The sequence below is a fragment of the Hylaeus volcanicus genome, chromosome 5 (assembly GCF_026283585.1).
Source record: "Hylaeus volcanicus isolate JK05 chromosome 5, UHH_iyHylVolc1.0_haploid, whole genome shotgun sequence".
NCBI lineage: Eukaryota > Metazoa > Arthropoda > Insecta > Hymenoptera > Colletidae > Hylaeus > Hylaeus volcanicus.
The window spans coordinates 6192359-6209811 of record NC_071980.1 but is presented as its reverse complement, the minus strand read 5'-3'; the positions used below and the strand labels follow the sequence as shown (position 1 = coordinate 6209811).

Below are 17453 nucleotides of genomic sequence, written 5' to 3'. Positions count from 1 at the left end.
ACGGATCGTTTGTTTTGTATTAAATTTTTAATTTGTTCAAATAGAAGGTTGAAAACTTATCTTTCTTCATTTATTTATTAATTCAGAACTTTCTTTTTAACACATTTTGGACAACAGCGGATCCAGATAATAGAACGTTCGGGGTATTCGAATAACGGGAGTTTGGATGTTGAGTACTCCACTGTATTATGCTTGGCTAATTCCGTATGGAAAAATACAATAATTACGAAGTTCATAAGAGTAAAAATTCCGATTCCGATACAACCTCGATGAACAATGTCTTTAAAGACAAACATTGAAAAATCCGAGAGCGCACGAACCGATGGACTGGCACTTTTAAACCCCAACGAAAAAGTCTCAAATACAGCGGTAACACGGGGATTTTCTGATTAAAGCGACCTTCGAATAATCGACGAATCGCGCGAGAGACGTTGCAATTCTCAAATCCGCTAGAAATACGAAGAAGAACGGTAGATAGTATCCGGTTAGATAGTTGGCTATGAAAGCGAGGGGAATAGAACCGAAAAAATTCACCGGTAAGTCGAGAGATTTTCTTTTCTATTTTATTTTAAAAATTAATTCAACGAATCGTTTACGATTACACTAGTTTACAGCCAAAATGTACGTTCAATGGCACTATTTATTTTTTTTTTTTTTTTTCTTAGGTATGTTGGCCTGGTAAACTCGAAAACCGCAATGAAAAAATTTTGTAAGGATAGCAATGCAAAACTTACGACTCAACAGACATTTTGTAAATTTTCGATCAATTAAACGAAATGATGAAACACGACACAAAGTTGGCGCTAAGAAAACGTAAAAATAGCTAAAATTACTACTTAGTTAATTACTGATTAACTAACGCCAAAATTATATAGCCTAAAATGTGAAGGTACCTCAGAAAAACATCGAAAAAAAATTCAAAACCTCGTATCACGAAATTCTATCCGTACAAAATTTGTTTCGTTTCGATCTTCGAGTTTAGCGGGCTAAAATATTAGATTGTCTCAAAAGTATCTTTCGCTTTATTAATAAGTAATACATGCACAATAGTTTATGTTTTATGTTACATTACCGAATTGTGCACGATTCATTTTGCTCTATCACTGTTACGACATGAATATCTATGAAATTAGATTGCCTATTTATATAAACACGACCACATAAAATAATTTAGCGCAACTCGCGAAAGAAACTTTTGGGACAACCTAATACATAAGACAAAAAAATTAGTTGCATCGTATATACGTAAAGATTTGTTTATTTTGTAAACCAGTGTTATTTCTATTTTCTAATCTTCATCGAAATAATGTTTTATATACAGCTAATGGGAATACCGATAACGACCCCACCTAACTGCGTTAAGATCTCGATATTAAGCGATGTACGTACTAAAATGTACGGAATGCTCCTGTTAATCATTCGAAGTTTGCCAAGAAGAAAGGTTGAACCGGCATGCGTGATAATCACTTGCAAGACAAGGTATGTAAATACGTGAAAAATAAATAAATCGTTTCACGCTGTCGTGCAATAGTTTTTCCGTAACAAAGTGGAAAATATTGTTTCTTTGGTGTAATTCAATAATGTGATTTCTCGAATGGGTAGAAAATCACGGAACGAATAGTTGACTCTTGTACCCCCAAAATATTCCGTCACTCGATGTATTGTATCAATTTCTAGTTCCTAAAAGAGTCGGGAAAATGTATTCTGTAAACGCAATCTTTTGATCGCTTCTAATGTAAAGAATAATAAAGATCGAATACGTGTTAATTTTTTCAATGTTTCGTGTAACGAGTTATACAAATAAGAAATTAGTGTTTGGGCGCGGTATTTTCTGAGATCTTATTGCGAATTAGTATTGGTGTGGTATCAATGTGCTATCAATGTTCTACTTAGTATCGATTTGGAGCAATCTAATCCTTCCAAGTATTTTCGCGGGCACGATAACGCATAATAATCGATGCAGTCAAACTGCGTAACTTAAAAAGTATCGATTGCACAGATACATACTACATTTTTTTACTAGAAAGCCACATTTTTAGTCAAAGATTACTATCTATACATGATACGAATAATAATACTAAAGCTAATATACAGGGTCTAAACAACTAGATTCTAAACAATTTAGATATAAAATCGGCATCTTTTAGTATATAGTATAATTCTAAAATTATATATAATATACTATAATCCTGAAATCCATTCAAGATGATTCAGGAATCAATTATTCTAAATTCTACATATATATGTATATATATATATATGTAGAATTTAGAATATATATATATATATATATATATATATATATATATATATATATATTCTATGTATATTCTATGTACATTCTATATATATTCTATATATATTCTATATATATATATATTCTCTGTGGAGCGCAGTGTTCGAGTGGTTGCACCTTGTGCAACAAAACACAGAATGACCTCTGAGTACAGGGGCCCTTTGCAAGCTTCAGGAACCACATTTTCAAATAACCAAAGTACACACAAAATATATATATATATATTATATTACATCATTTATTGTTTGGTCTTGCGCTCAACAAAACGTACAATTATGTGATTCTTCCATATATTTCTCTTACAATAACGCATATTAATTTAGACCAATTGTAAATTGCATGGCCCTATCTTTAACATTGTCTATGATATAAAGACAAAAGTGAAATTCCGGCGCGCCACACCACAGGGTTAATAATTTACCATGTACGGTCAATTTACCACGATCTTAGTGGAAAGAAGAAACATGTGTTTTGTTAACTAAATAACAATATAATAATAATAATATAACAGAAACATTTATTTACTCACTTAGTATCGAATAGTCCTCCCATTTGCTAATAGTAATATCGATTAATCGATAAGGTAACAGGAACACTATTATCGTTATTCCTCTTATCGAATAGAGAAGTTCTTCATACTCGTCGTCTAGTTTCACCTGGAATGACAAACGATTCGTCAAAACTTGACCAAAAACTGCCAATGAATAATTTTATCTATAATACTTCGGCCAAAGTAATTAGGAGAAATTTTTACCAATTCGTGATTATTCCATGTCTATTCAAGCAAAGAAGAAATGACGATATACGCGATACAATCAGAACCACGTTTTCTGGAAATATCGACGATATGAGAACAATTAATTGAGACTTCACCGGCGGTTAGTATGTAGCTGATATTTTTTATCTTAGTGGGCGGAAATATTGGCCGCTCGATAATGTTTAATCTATATTATGTAAAAGAACAATCAAATACGCGAAGCATGTCGCTTTATGATCGCTCTCGTTATAAACATCATTTTAACAGAAGAAAACGTTTTTACATTTCTATGTATATTGACCCACGTGCCGTTTCATCGACTAAGTAAATGAGGTATTAAAACATTCATACACTGAGTCATTACTTCCAAATGGGTTAACCATGTACACAGATAAAGCTGTTCGTACATTACAATATTAGTGTACACAAGGTACCTTTCGCTCGCTTTGACACAGATACGCGCTAGGGCGAACTTTACCTTTCAACCCCCGACATTTGTTTCCCTTTGCGAAAGACTAATTTCGGTAAAAGCATGAGTCCATTGGACAGATATGTAACCTGCCGTTGGAGGTTGGTTAAAGTTTCTTTTTAATTCCGAGGGGGTAATTTTTGAAAGAAAAAAAAAAAAAAAAATTTATTCGAAGATACAAATGCAATACCATTAAACAACTGTATAAACAGTCCGCGAGTGCAGCATACAAACAGTAACGTTGACGCAACACAGTCTCGTTACACTGTGAACTCTGATCAGAAATATAAAATAAGAGTTTTAAACAAGTGGAGCGCAGTGTTCGAGTGGTTGCACCTTGTGCAACAAAACACAGAATGACCTCTGAGTACAGGGGCCCTTCGCATGCTTCAGGAACCACATTTTCAAATAACCAAAGTACACACAAAATCAATCTCCCTAAGGTAACGCAAAATTATTCGTTTGTCCACGCTGAAGTGCGACAGACGCGTATTTCAATAACTATCGACGATACGAAAAATTTGTTTACGTGTAAATTGTAGGATACAGCGGACTCTACATTGTGGCGTGAACGAATTTTCTTTTTATACTATTAATTTAAAAGATACGATGGTGAAGTTTCGTTTTTTAGATGGAACTTACAGGACGTCCACGTGTAAAATAAGATCGTTGATTTTCAGAAGAGTTAAATTGAAACGACTGATTCGCTAATAGAAACATATTTGCACGCAGGCAGTGTTCCGTGGCGGCAACAAGGCAGTGGACCACGAGCGTGGGATTCTCGACTTCGAGTTCGACAGCCAGATATACAAGAGTCGAATCCGAGTACGAAGATGGTTAATAGGCATTCTAATTTCCCTGTTCACGTGCCTAATTATCATAAACACGTACGCTACGGATCAATTTCGAGCGATGCGATTCGGAACTATCGTCAACGACACCTCGCAAGGTACACTTCAACGATTTACAGTATCGAATAATTTTGAATCGAGCAGCTCGAAGCTAGTCGAGTATTTTCGTCGAAATTGGAACGAAGTTCTACGAAACTTCTTATAAATACAGGGCGAGGCATTTAAAACAGGCGACCTGAATAATTCGCTTACTTTTGAGCGATAGAGAACAATGTGTCGAACAAGAGTTGTTTGATTTTAAGGGGCACGTAATGTAGCACCAATAACTTTTTTTTATCAGTGGAAGCATAGAGGAGTTACGAAGGTCGCTTCTGTTTTTTATTTTTTTTATTTTTAAACAGAATAGTAGAGTTTCTAATACACATTCTGATAGAAATTCGAAACGAATACAATGACTTGTAGTTGAAGGTCTTAAGGATTTAAAAGTAGGTTTTAAAAGTTTTAAATTACGAAAAAGAAACATCGGATAATTATGCATCAACATAATATAAATAATAACACGTTATTAAAATGAAATTAAAACGAGCATAAAATAAAGTCCCTATCTTACACGTTTTCTATGGTTTCTAGAGAACTTCATGGACTTCAAGCCTTTCTTCACGCCCGTGGCCAATTCTGGCTTCGTAGTGCGCAACAAAGGTTGCCGAATACCAGCGATGGATCCTTTTGATCCAGCAATCAAACGTTTCATTCGTAAGGAGGCACCCTTCGTTTGCGAGATGGGAGATCAGCTGCCTCTCGTTGATTCGAACAACACAGCAGTGTTCATAAATCCGGATGCTATACACCATTATTACAACAATACGAAGGATATCGACTGCTGTTGGCGTCCTTTCTGGCGAATGAAAGACGAGGACAATATCGTTACGTCAGTAAGACTGCTTATTTTCCTGTAACAATAACTACAATTTTCGAAGCAATCATTGCTACAAAAATTTCGACTCAACACTTTTATATAAAGGTATCGGATATCAGATTTCTCAAACCTCCAGTTAAAGTTCAATGCGTGATCGTAATTAACAAATCCGACTCCACGACGTTCTCGATTCGAATCGAAATCTATTATAGTTTTCATCATTTAAACAGAATATCAAGGTAAATATCTAACTATGATGCAGTCGCATAGCGCGTAGCCATCGCTATCGCGGCCGCTCCAACGGTCTACGCGCGCTCTGATTGGTCGGGGTTTTCTGTTAATATCTCCTTAACGAAGCCTCGATACAATTTATTTATTTTCGCTAAGGAAAAAGTTGTTTCAAATCTCCCATGCCTTGAATTTTTCATTTGCAGGTACGACAACGATTGCTCCACTTTCCAGAACGCGACGACCATCAGAGCCGAGTTCGTAAAAATCGAATGTTCACGAAACAACGAAGTGATATACAAGGACTACCACGCGTTTTTGCCTCGCTTTCGTTCGTTGGAACAGAAATACGAGAAGGCGAGAGCTGCCAGGTTCAAGTCCGAACATCTGAGCTTGCTGATAGTTGGCCTCGACTCGGTCTCGAGACTGAATTTTCATCGAATGATGCCGAAAACCGTCGAAGCTCTGCGGAAGCTCGGAGCAGTGGAAATGATGGGCTACACGAAAGTAGCCGACAACACGTACCCGAACTTGGTGCCTGTTTTGAGCGGGCTGTCCGATGACGAGCTACACCAGTCATGTTGGCAGACTAAAGACAAACCGTTCGACGAGTGCCCGTTCATCTGGAAGAACTTCAGCGCGGCGGGTTATCGTACTGTTTTCGGCGAAGACGCCTGCGCCATGACAACGTTCAACTACTTGAAACCTGGCTTCCGGGTCCAGCCGACCGACTATTATTTGAGGCCGTTTTGCATCGCGTCGGAAAAGGACATCGGCAACACGCACAAGTGGAACGCAAATCTTTGCGTGGGGACCAGAAAAACATTCGAGAATTTATTAGACTATACCCGAAAGACGGCCTCGCAATTTGCCAAAGTGCCATATTTCGCAATGTTCTGGCAAGCCAGTTTAACGCACGATTTTTTCAACTACCCGCAATTAGGCGACGACGCCTACCATAAATTCGTTTCTTATCTATCCAGCAAACAGTTGCTGAACCACACGGCATTAATAGTGATGAGCGACCACGGGATGAGATGGGGCGATTTCCGCGAGACATATCAAGGCAGAATGGAGGACAGCCTTCCGTTTGTGTTCATTGTGTTGCCGACCTGGTGGAAGGAGAACTACCAAGTGGCCTGGGCTAATCTTCGAAAGAATGCGCGGAGCTTGACGACAGCGTTCGACTTGCACGAGACCCTATTGGATCTACTGGAGTCGAAACATTTGGAGGAACCGCGCCTCAAGGAGCGTTCAAAAATGTTATCGGATGCGAAAAGTTTACCTCGCGGGATTAGCTGGTTCCTGCCGATTCCTGATTATCGTACATGTAGCATGGCAGGCATAGCCAGCCACTGGTGCATGTGTCATACTAGCAACGATGTTCCTTTGAACGACGAGAGTTACCAGGATAAAGCAGATTTCCTGGTCGCAGAATTGAACAGGATGTTAAAGAAATTCGTGCAATGCGCGACTCTCAAGTTAAAGGAGATTAGAGCCGTTAAAGCGTGGCGAAACAAGGGTGATAAATTTGATCTCGTTGATTATACGATCACAATTCAAACGGAACCTGGCGACGCGATATTCGAGGGGACGGTGCGATACAGAGGAGAGGATAAGACTAAAAAATTGGTGGGATCGGTTAGTAGATTAAACGCGTATGGAAAACAGAGCGCCTGTGTTGACGAGTTCAACATGAGGTTATATTGCTACTGCTTGTAGAATTAACACGTTTTGGTAACTTTCGTAATTTTATTTTGTCTACGGCTCTAATTTCTTTATAGCATGGAAAAAGTATGAGTTTCTTCAAATATAATTACACGTTAATGTTTTCTTCTTGTATTTCATAACGATGAAATCAAACTAATATTTATTTAATATTTAAAATACTAAATTTCAAAATATTAAAGGACATGCAATCGTCATGGTTACGATAAATGTATGATAATTTTTACCAAATACAAATGACCATTTACTCGAAATAAAAGAGTACAACAAAGTTTGATGTTCAAACAATTCAAACATAGGAAGATGTTTCTGTATTAGTTTATAATATAAATTTAGGATATAAATCAACAAAATTAACAGATGTAAATAGAATAGGTGTATGATAATATTTAAGTTATTGAAGGCCTCATTTAAACGAACAAGTAACAAAGGAGTTACTACTCGAAAGTTAACAATTTGTTACAACAAATTACATTATAATCGACGAAAGAATTGTGCTTCAATTGTAATTTTTAAGGAGATTACATTCGAAGGTGTTGGATAAATTTCTGCCAAGCAAAAATACGTATAATTTAACGCAAAAATTTTATAATAAAAATGCTAATTGTAAATTAAATAATTGAACAGTATTTATTAATGCTAATGGCTGATGTAAATTTTACTGTAAATAATATTGATAAGGAAATTGTAACACATTACTTCGCTTAATTATTTGTATTTGAATAGGGAATCCGATACTTCAAAACATGGTCGTTAAGTCCCTTCCACTCTTTAAATGCAAAATTTCTGATCATATAAGACATTCATGCATCACTCACGCATATTAAACCTGAAATAACTTATTTTGTTAAATAAAGTACTCAAACATTTCTGACATCCACATAAATATAGTGGTACCATGTTAAATTGCCGAGTGTCTAGCTAGGGCTAGGCGAGATCTCCACCACCAATACATAGTAGTAAGATATCACAAAATCACGGTCATGGGAAACTTAAGTAGTTGTTTAATCGGTATGATATTTCACAGTTACGCCAATGCATACCAGTTGTTATTCGCTCTCGTCACTCTAATGTTTCTCCTTGACGCTCTTTGTCACGCGGTAGACTTTTAATGTGAACAGTGCGACCAATAACAAAAATACTTATACCTCGAGGCGGAACGGCGAATTTGATTCGATGATAACTTAACGTGGTACCACCGTAATTGACAATGACATACTTGACCAGTCCTTTTATAATCAAACAGGAAGTATGCGTATACGTGGTGGTTATTATGTCATGCTACAAGTATTCAATATAACTGACCTAACAAATGGCTACCACGTCACAGTTGGTATCCATGGTATTTTTAAGGAAGCAAAAACACCACTTGGTATAGAAACACACAAAGTCATCAGCACATGCACTTCAATTATACGCACATTTTAGTGTCACTTTATATATACATTGCACTTAAAGTTCTTAGTTTCCCCTTATTCCATTATAAATTCGATTTATAGAGTTCTGTTGAAGTAGATTTTTTATTTCTGAAACAGATACAAATTGTGTGAACATATTCTAACAGTTTAAATAATTGCATAAATTAATAATAATAATAATAATATAGAAGCAGTTTACCTTCTTTTTGTGTACTTGTGAATTCTGTATCAGGGAATGCAACATCAAATGTGATATATAAAGTGCCATGAAGATTATTATTGTCATAGTTAGGCATTCCTTCTCCTTTTTTCCGAATACGAGCTCCTGGTTTGGTGACCTTGTCCCTCTGAATGGATACCTTGTGGCCATCTAAGTGTTCTATGTCCATTTTAAAGCCTATCAAGGCATCCTGCATAGATATAGTAACATTTGTATAGAGGTCATCGCCAATTCTTTCAAAAACTGGATGTGGCTGCGTTCGTATTTTCAAAATTAGATCTCCAGGATCTCCATCCAAATGCGGTTCACCTTCTGCGGTAAATTTGGTTTCTTGTCCATCTACCATACCAGGTTCCACTTCAACCTCTAACACTCGTTCTTCAGTAACAAATTTAACATTTGGACATTCTGAGCATACTGCTTGCTGGGTCATTTGAAATCTTCCATTTCCCAAATTGCGAGTAACTAATTCTTGTCTACAATTACATTTCCTTGTTCCTTTAGCTGCCTTCATAACTGGTTTGTTTCTTGTGATCTGGAAGAAACATAGAATTCAAATTCTGCTTACTACTTTAATTAATCACGAAATCTTACCTCTATAAAGTTTCCACTATACAACTCTTCTAATGTAACCATTAGATCCATTATGATATTGGCACCTTTAGGTGTTTCATGTTGTTGCTGGGTCTCTCCACCAAAATGAAAACTAAAATCTCCAAAGAAACTAGCAAAAGGATCGGCATTGTTCATCATACCATCTCTCTTTAAACAGTCTTCTCCACATCTATCATACATTTCTCTTTTTTCGTTATCTGAGAGAACTTCGTAGGCTGCACCTAAATCTTGGAATTTCTGCGAAGCACTTGGATCATCTTTATTTTTATCAGGATGCAATTCTTTTGCCAGTTTTCTGTATGCCTTTTTTATTGCATGCTGACTTGCTGTTGGCGGTATGCCTAAGATGGCATAAAAGTCTCTTCTGCAAGGACATTGTATGTGTTGTTTATGATTAACTACAAATTAATAAACAATCCAAATTGAAGATATAAAGTCTTAAGTGATTCAAAGGAAATACTGTTTGCTTTTATAACACATGTTATCACGACGAAACGTTATTTAAATAATAAATAAAGGGAAGGTACCAGTCTGACAAATGAATGGTTCATAAAACAAGAGGTTATAAAGTTATTGCAAAATAACTGTTCGTTACGTTATCTGATAAATAAATTGTACAAAAATGAATAGCTTTTTACTTACCCTGCTACAGTTAGAACAACATATACTGTTAAATTTATGAACAAAGACAAAATTAATTTTATCGCTGCCATCCTAGCAGACGGTACAACAAACATCGATGCTTAATTCGTGGGTGCTCCTGATTGGTGCAACGAATTCAATTTATCCCGTTCTGATAAGCGAAAAACGAACTTTCAGGCAAGTTTGTATGTAACGATAAAAGGGACAGTAATTTATGCTATGAGAGCATCTAGGCTTCGAATAAATCTGAAGTTTGCCGATGTGTTTGTCTCGCTTCCTCCTGTGGAAAATGTTCAAAAGAGGAAATGAGACAAACATATGGGCAAACTTCAGTTTTATTCGAAGCCTAGGGTATTGCTTATCACTGTCTAGTACTAAACAAGCGAGTCTAGTATTAGCCGTGCTGTGAGACGTGGCAACAGCGCTAAAATCCAGATCATTGGCCCTCCTGGTTCAATGTTTTCAATCTACATATATCCTATAATACGTGAGCTTGGCTCCCCTTCCCCTGGACCCTGGTCCACTAATCGTACGACAGTCACCGCAGTCACAGTTTCACTGACACAGATAGTACGTCAATTGCTAGTTTGTGGTAGATAGTCAGTGATGGTTAGTGACAAGTGATAGTTGTTGACGAAAAGGCAATTGAGACTGTAATTAATAAATCATTAGTTTAAACATGTCAGTATGTAAATTCCTTCGAGTTCTCTTACAAAAAAGTTCACTGAAAGAAATTCAATCACAAATCACATGACGAAAGCGTTCTTTGCTAAAATTACTGTCTTATAAAATATTTATAGGTTATGTAAACTAATTTATCTCTCAAGCATTTCTCAAAATGGAGAAACATATGCATTTATGGAAGGGTGTTGATAAATTGTCATACACTTTTGGCGACAAGCCGAACGGCATCATTTGCAGATTGGTTACTGTTAAAGATCATATTTTCGTAGCAACTACCTGTAACAATCTATATCATGGAGAGGTATCGTTCCTGGAGGGTTCTCCTTTATCATTAATTTTCAAAAGGGCTCAATTTGATGTGGTTGACATAGCATCCAATTCGGAGCATTTATTTATTGTAGATAATAACGGACACGTTTTAAAAATAAATCCTGAAGATATGAGTATAGTGGATACAATAATTCTAAAAGATGAAGTCAAATATTGTAGCCATGGGTATGTTCAAAATTGTTACTTGTCTTTTATGTTAACTTTTAAATCTTGCATTCTGTACTTTTGCTATAAGTTGTTACTTATTATAACAAATCATGTTATTACAGATATAAGCAGGAAAGCGAAGTTCTTAAAGTGAAATCAATAGCAGTCAGTGACCAAGCAGCACTATTTGTGACAGAACATGGACAACTCTGGGCTAGTGGAAATCAATCGCAAATAGACATCAATAGCATAGAGCCTAAGAAAGTGAAGTTTTTTGAAGGCAGAACTGTGTTTACTGTTTCATGTGGTTTTAATTTTAATGTAGTTGCTGTAAGAAAAACAACAAAATCTATGAAAGATGATACAGATAGCGAGAATGAATTAGAGGAAGAAGTTTTTGTTAATTCGTGTCCTCAGTGTCTCGATACGGTACTATTAAGTCCTACGAGTTTGACATCATCAGATACTTGTCCAACTGGACTTCATGTGCAACAATTCAGCGAAGATCACTCAACCACTTCCATTAGTGCTTTATCTATTGCTAGTAAAGAGCGTGACACTATTTCATCTGTGAAAGTTGTTAAAAGAGAGGAAGCTCCTAAAATAAGTGGAAATGAAGATGAATATGCTTTTAATCCTACAGATTCTGATAAAGAAGAAAAAAAGAATGTTATTTTTATAAACACAGAAGCAGCAAAACAGTTCTTAACGAGGCAATTGTCCTGGGTGTCATCTTATGGAAGTGTTAAAGAAGACATACCTTTGGAAAATGTTGAAAAACCAAGTAGATTAATCAAGCAAAATGTATCCAATGTAGCTAATTTGGTGTATGAAGGAGTAAAAAATGTGGGAGGTAAAGTTGTTACATTATCTAGACACATGAGTGGAAGCTCGGACACCAATGAATTTAAAGATGATAGTAATGAACATCCAGAGGAACAAGGAGAAGAATGGTTAAAACCTAGTACCACCAGTTTGGCATTAAGTTTACGCTGTGAAGAATTCCCATGGTCATCAAGTACTGGCTCTTCGGAACATGAACTATCTCAGCAAGGTTTAAATGAAAGAATTAATACATTAACGCGCACTGGCAGCAATATTTTGTCTACTGAACTGTGGACATGGGGTGATGTGCAGTATGGACAATTAGGAACAGGAGATATTATTATACGTTCACGACCTATTTTAGTAGCAAAACTTAGTAATACTGGACTTAGAAAAGTTTCTTGTGGCGCGTTTCATATCCTTGCCTTAACATTAGATGGCAGGGTCTTTGCCTGGGGAAGAAACAATCATAAACAGGTGACATTGGAAACAATTGCATATCAAAGTGCACCTCAATTGTTTACTACAAAATTATATCCAAATGAGAGGGGCAAAGATATCGCAGCTGGTACTTTTCATAGTTTAATCATGATGCATCATGGTTTATACTTTATTGGGCGTTCTAGGTAAGTAACTTACTACGGTAACAGCATCATTGTTTTTACTGAGGAAGGAATTTTTATTATGGTTTCAGTAAGGCTGGAGAAATGTTCTATCTTGACATTGAGACAAGCAGTGAATACAGTTCACGACAAATTTTTAGTTCTGGTGAATATAGTTGTTGTTCTGTGATAAATGAACCTGAAATAAATATTTCTGAAGACTTAGTAAACGATCAAGTCTTTTTGGAAGAACTATTGATCGTTTATCAACATTTAATTAAACCATTCCAAAAAAAGGGTGGGGCTATGCAAGAATCAAATGTTTATGAAACATTGTGTCGATGTTATACAGAGTTATTAAGTTTTAGTGCATTGAATGTTGTTAGCTTATGGGACTATTTCAATCATATGGGTGAAGCATACGAAGTAACAGTGATTGCTAATGTTGAGGAATATATTACTGTGTACAAGTACTATTTAAATGCAATATGTGATGTCATTTCTCTGAGTGGATCTACATACATTGCAAAAATAATTGAAGTACCTCAAATTATAACAAATTTATTTTCAAACAAATTAAGAAGTAATGAAACCAAGAAAGTTACTAATGAAATTATTATCACTATGGCATTGCAGCATCCACTGCGCAAGTTAAATAGGTACCTATTTATAAACATAAATTTAATATATAAGACCATTATTTCTTGGTTTATGAAATAATGGATTACATGTTTACATAGATATAAAAGCATGATTTTAAATTTGATAAAGTGCAACAATATAAAAATGGGTGTAGAACGATTGCAAGAAGCTCTAATAAAATGGGAACAAATATGTGAAATACAAGAGAAGCGACAGAAAGAGGCTGAAACGACTAAGCTATTTTGGGAAAGTTCTGGGAAGTTGGGAGAATTATTGAGATCTCCTAACAGAAGACTTATAAGAGAATCACGAACGCATCCTATATCAATTCTTAATTCTGGAAGGTTTTCTACACATTGGTTTGTTTTATTAACCGATATATTTATTCATGTTACTGGAACTTCCCATATAGTTCACCCACTTCAAACTCTCTGGGTAGAAATTTTACCAGATTCCGAAACAGCCCAAGTATGTTAAATAAAATTGTATAACAATCAAACTAATGCAAGTTATAGCATAATTTCTTGTGCATGTATATTTCAGAATGCTATGTCAGTAGTAGCACCAGAAGATACGTTTATATTATATACTCCAACACCTTCTGAACGTAATGAATGGTTACACGCTTTACAAAATGCTATAAAATGTAGCCTACAAAGGGTTATTGGACATGTACCTCCAATAGTACGTTCTAGCTCCTTCTCTTTCACAAAGCACAGTGTTTTCAAAGATGCAAAGTACACTGGTTCGTAAGTCATTGATGACAGTATTGTGTATCATGAATTTTTTTTGTTTTTTACACTTTAAAATAATTATAATGCAAATAATAAAGGTAAAACAAATATAATACTTTCTTTTGCACATTTAATGTTGTGAAAATTTAGATATAAAAATTTCGTATCAAGTTTAAAAATGAGCTAGGTAGCAGATTTAACCATTAGCAAACATTTTTTTTTCGGCTGTATTACGAATTACATATCTCGTATATAAGAAAAGTTGTATGTCTCTTAGTTTGAGTACCCATTATAATGTACAGGTCGATGGCTTAATGGCAAGCCTCATGGTTCCGGAAAATTAGAATGGTCTGATGGTCGTATGTATACAGGACAGTTTCATAAAGGCGTTATTCATGGTAACGGTAAAATGGAAATTCCGTCACAAGGAGTGTACGAAGGACAATGGAAAGATGGTCACCAAAATGGATATGGAACAATGAAGTCAGTTTTTTAAATGAATACTATTAAATAGATATTATTAACAGATATATTAAATAACTGTATTCATTTTAGATATAACAATGGAGACTTTTATGAAGGATACTTTAAAGACGGATTGCCACATGGCCATGGTGTTAAAAAAGAAGGTCATTTTATGGCATCCGTTGCATCTGTTTATATCGGAGAATGGGCAGCAGGTGTGAAACAGGGCTATGGAATTATGGATGACATTATGACAGGTATTGTTACATGATCAGTATTACAGGAAAATTAAGAATCTATTAAGAGATGATAATTATTAAATAATGTATAATTATAGGTGAAAAATATTTAGGATCTTGGAGTAATGGTATGAAACATGGATGTGGTTTAATTGTGACTTTAGATGGTATTTACTACGAAGGGGTTTTTATGCAAGATGTTTTAACGGTAGATAGTTAAATATTTTCCTAGTTTTCGTAATGTGCGTTATAAAAAAAATCAAAGTTAACGTTGCATTTAATTAAAGGGTCATGGAGTCATGGTGTTTGAGGATGGTACTCATTATGAGGGTGAATTTAAATCAGCTGGAATTTTTAATGGAAAAGGTACATTAACATTCCGAAGTGGTGATCGATTAGAAGGCAATATGAATGGGGTATGGAACGAGGGAGTAAAAGTTATTGCGACGCTGCATATGAATAAGGCTTGTGGAAACGTGCAATCTACTTCGAAACCATTGTAGGTAATTTGTCGATTAATATTGCTTGACGTTTATATTTAGATAATTTTTCTTCACTTGGTATAGATCTTTTGGAAAGCTATGCGTATCGCCGGATCAAAAATGGAAAGCCATATTTAAACAATGCTATCAACAACTTGGTGTTCTTGAGCCAGATTCGAAGACTACAAGTAGTGCAAATGATAAGACTCTTGAAACACAACGCGCGTGGCAAAATGTTGCCAGCATATTGACTAAATCTCGTCAAAAGACATCACAGCGAAAAAACCTTTTAACGAATTCTTTTAATAATAAAGAAAAAGACAACGAAGGCACAGATGAGTTGGATAAAATTCCTTCCTATGGGAAAGAAAAGCTTACTATTGATAGCTATAGCGAAGTTCATAAATATTTAATTAAAGCTTTTGAAAGTCCACATCATCCATTAGGCTGTCTTTTGACAGAAGCTGCTGCTGTATATACAGCTACTTATGGTGGCGTAAGAGTTCATCCTTTGCTACTTAGTCATGCTGTATCTGAACTTCATAGTATTACCTCGAGAATATATGAAATAGTTACTCTATTGTTTCCGGAATTACCACGAGGCGGGAAAGAGTATGTATTGGAAGCAGAAAATGAAGAAGAAAGGTGCGCCTTAGGTTATAATTAACTTCGTATTTGTCTTGTACACCATTGTTTATTTATCATTATAATTGTTTGGTTCTTAATAATTTTTCGTTAGTCAAGTTATAAGTGCTGCTGGAATACTCTATCCAATATTATTGCCTCGTGTGCACTCAGCACTTTTTGTACTATATGCTCTGCATAATAAGAAGGAAGACGACGCTTATTGGGAGAGATTAATGAAATGGAATAAGCAACCCGATATAACGTTAATGGCTTTTTTGGATATCGATCAGTGAGTAATGTTGCTAATCGAAAGCAGGAATTGTTACATTCGTATATAACTAATTGGTGAAATTACAGGAAATTTTGGAAAAATGCAAGTGTACTGAATTTAAGTGAACACGGATTGCAGTATAAAAGCGAACCGTATTTCACTGATGCGATAGAAACATTGCAACAGTTGAAAACCACGTTTTCTCCATTAGAAAAGTTGCTAGTTGTCAGAAATACATTTGAACAAATGACTCAAGTAAGCTATATTTCTATCATGTATTTCTGATCTTACTATTAAACCGTTATATTTTGTTTATATTAGACAGTTCAAAAACAATTGGGTTCTGCATACTTATGGACAATGGACGAACTATTCCCGGTTTTTTGCTTTGTCGTCGTTCGCGCCAGTGTGTTACAACTAGGCAGTGAAATACATTTCATAGAAGACTTTATGGAACCTTATTTACAAAACGGAGAACTTGGAATTATGTTCACCACGCTCAAGGTCAGATATTGTTCTTACTAAAAACGATGTAAATGTCAGAAGATTAGGAAGTATGTATTTCTTCCAGGCGTGTTACTATCAAATACTGCAAGAGAAAATTAACGTCGTCGATTGAAAGCTAAAAATCTTGTATGTTTGTAAATCTATATAAATATGAACGAAGGAATAAAATCCAATAGCTCTCATTATAATAAATTTTAAAAGCACGAAGATAACATTCAGCTGTTAGAAAAAGTTATTTCAAATTCTAATATCATTTAAGTAAGAGTAATATAATTTACACATGTTAAGATCTGTTAAATATATATAAAATATATATTTATATCTGTTAAACGTGATTAGACGTATTTATTATAATTAATATCAATATATTTATAGTATGAATTAAATTACATATTACATCGATAATTCATGATAGTGTAAGTAATGATATTATATGTTATATAATTATACAAAAGTGCAAATGTGCAGTGTATATACATTTAACTTGGTGGTACAGTCATTTCATTCCACCATTTGTTGCGTTCTACTGTATTTTGAACATAATTCAAAGATCAAAAACTTGAAAATTTATTTATAGTAATTCTTTGTACATATATGTTTATACATTATTTTCAAGAAATAAAAAGATTTCGATAATAAATCGTGAACTTAACATTTTAATGTAGATAGTTTTAAACATCAAATTCTAATCTCACATTCATGCGCATAGGGGGCGCAACCGTGCCACCTCTTCACACATCATGTGCTCCTGATACCAA

The 17453-nt window shown here is 35.1% G+C and overlaps 3 protein-coding genes across 5 annotated transcripts in view; 2 read left to right on the top strand and 1 right to left on the bottom strand.

Moving 5' to 3' along the window:
- LOC128876207 (uncharacterized) overlaps positions 1-7940 on the top strand; it is a 9940-nt gene extending 2000 nt beyond the window's left edge. Inside the window, exons 2-6 of one of the 2 annotated variants that reach the window (XM_054122382.1) lie at positions 396-536; positions 1322-1479; positions 4255-4471; positions 5004-5301; positions 5724-7940. In XM_054122382.1, the coding sequence (XP_053978357.1) occupies positions 1453-1479; positions 4255-4471; positions 5004-5301; positions 5724-7239 (2058 nt within the window). In that variant the 5' untranslated portion in view covers positions 396-536; positions 1322-1452 and the 3' untranslated portion in view covers positions 7240-7940. Of the gene's footprint in view, positions 537-1321; positions 1480-4254; positions 4472-5003; positions 5302-5723 lie in introns of both variants that reach the window. The other variant, XM_054122381.1, reaches the window with a different exon arrangement.
- On the bottom strand, positions 7850-10300 carry LOC128876209 (dnaJ homolog shv). 2 transcript variants are annotated; one of them, XR_008456967.1, is made up of 5 exons: positions 10141-10300; positions 9478-9862; positions 8863-9418; positions 8551-8771; positions 7850-8074 (listed from the first exon to the last, which is right to left on the bottom strand). XR_008456967.1 is itself a non-coding variant. In XM_054122383.1 (4 exons), exons 1-4 carry the CDS (start codon positions 10233-10235, stop codon positions 8707-8709), a joined length of 1101 nt encoding a protein of 366 aa, XP_053978358.1. In that variant the 5' UTR covers positions 10236-10300; the 3' UTR covers positions 7850-8706. The 2 variants fall into 2 exon arrangements, 1 of the variants encoding a protein (XP_053978358.1); XM_054122383.1 differs by having other exon boundaries at positions 7850-8771.
- A 186-nt stretch (positions 10301-10486) lies between these two features.
- On the top strand, positions 10487-17329 carry LOC128876206 (alsin). Its single transcript, XM_054122380.1, has 14 exons — positions 10487-11319; positions 11424-12752; positions 12821-13387; positions 13469-13838; positions 13914-14115; positions 14407-14587; positions 14660-14826; positions 14907-15016; positions 15096-15307; positions 15375-15935; positions 16030-16206; positions 16275-16443; positions 16510-16692; positions 16760-17329. Exons 1-14 carry the CDS (start codon positions 10979-10981, stop codon positions 16805-16807), a joined length of 4617 nt encoding a protein of 1538 aa, XP_053978355.1. The 5' UTR covers positions 10487-10978; the 3' UTR covers positions 16808-17329.
- Positions 17330-17453: the final 124 nt, after the last annotated feature.